Genomic DNA, 1460 nt, shown 5'->3' with positions numbered 1-1460 from the left:
GGGCGGCGGCGGCGGGGAGGTCCTGGCGGGCGCAGGGGTGCGCCCGGGCTGGGAGGAGGAGATGCCCGGCGCGGGGGCGACCCCCGGGGGCGCGGCGCCCGCGTCTCCGGCGTCCCACTCGTAGCCCCTCTGCGACAGCTTATAGTGGATGTACTTCATCACGATCTCCCGGTTATCGTACCCTGTTCTCCCGGCGTGCGCCATCCTGCCCCGAGCAAGAGCAGCCGGGTCCCAACTGCACCTCTAGCTCCGGCTCCCGCCCCACGGCCCCGAAAGAAACAAGAGTTATAATCCAGCTATTTTATTGGATGTGCTTTGCATTCTTGGATGAGGGGGTGTCTTCGGTCACGCGGAACACTTGATTCTGGTGTTTCCCTCTTGGCATGAAATGTAGGAAATTTTTACTTAAATTCCTTTCGGATCTTTATTTTATGAGGCACATTATTATTAATTATTGTTAATATCAGTCTACTTCCTCTGTGATGCTGAAAGGTTAAAAAAAAACAACTAAGTCAAAATCAGGTGCACTTTCCTTTTAAACACTGAGTTGAAGCAGGGCAGAGACTACAAGTTACACGGCTTAAAAAGAATGTATTAAACTGGAAATTAAACTTACTCGAATGCACTTAAAGTTAAAATCTCAAAGGTCTCCACTGAAAGTTACATTAAACCAATTTCCTGTGCAAAGAACTTACTTGTATTTTTTAAGGACAGCATGATCCTCTGTCAAGTTTCCTTTTTTTGTGAAAACAAAACAAATGCATAAGGCAAAGATTCCATCAATCTTCAGAACTCTCCAGTTATAGCTGCTTTGAAACTTCCAAATGAATCAGGAGTTGGGGGCGGGGTGGGGTGGGTAAAAATTAGGAGAATTTCCAGTTTGATTCCCAGACTTCTCCTTCACAGAAATGTCAATCCGAAGGAATCCCAACCGGAGAGCTCAAGAGCACGAGAAGAGGGGGGGCGGGGGGGAAGGCAGCGGCGGCGGCAGATGAATTACTATTTTCAGTCCGGTATGTGCAGAAGTCCTGTGATTTTTTCCCCCTCTCGGCAATTTACACACGCACACACACGCGCGGGCACAGACATGGATCTCTCTCCGCGGGACCGCTTCACGCCTCCACGGGGCACGGACAGGGACGGGGGGCCGCTGGACGAGCCGGGCACGGGGGCAGGAATCCTCTTCTGATTAAACTCCGAACAGCAAATGCATTTTCCGAAAAGCTGCTTGATAAATGAAGGCAGGACGCGCCCGGCCCGCCGGTGCCGAGCGCGAGAAGCCCGCGCTGTGTGTGGTGCGGCGAGGGGTGGGGAGGAGGAGGTGGCGGGGGAGGGTTTTATTTTTTCCCTCTTTTCCTAAAAAGGACGACTGCTACGAAGTTCTCCCCCCTGGACCCCCTCTTCCGCTGCACCCCACCGGCGCACCCCGCCTCCGGGCTGCGCACCCTTTCTCCTCCTCC

At 53.1% G+C, this 1460-nt stretch overlaps 1 protein-coding gene across 1 annotated transcript in view; it reads right to left on the bottom strand.

The window, feature by feature from the left end:
- BCL2 (BCL2 apoptosis regulator) overlaps nt 1–393 on the bottom strand; it is a 176932-nt gene extending 176539 nt beyond the window's left edge. Inside the window, exon 1 of the mRNA XM_029921313.1 lies at nt 2–393. Within this exon, the coding sequence (XP_029777173.1) occupies nt 2–204 (203 nt within the window). The 5' untranslated portion in view covers nt 205–393. The remainder of the gene's footprint in view (nt 1) is intronic.
- Between the last annotated feature and the right edge of the window lie 1067 nt (nt 394–1460).

This window comes from Suricata suricatta, chromosome 14 (genome assembly GCF_006229205.1).
Source record: "Suricata suricatta isolate VVHF042 chromosome 14, meerkat_22Aug2017_6uvM2_HiC, whole genome shotgun sequence".
Classification (NCBI taxonomy): domain Eukaryota; kingdom Metazoa; phylum Chordata; class Mammalia; order Carnivora; family Herpestidae; genus Suricata; species Suricata suricatta.
The sequence above is the reverse complement of the archived record's forward strand: the minus strand, read 5'-3'. Positions and strand labels throughout refer to the sequence as shown.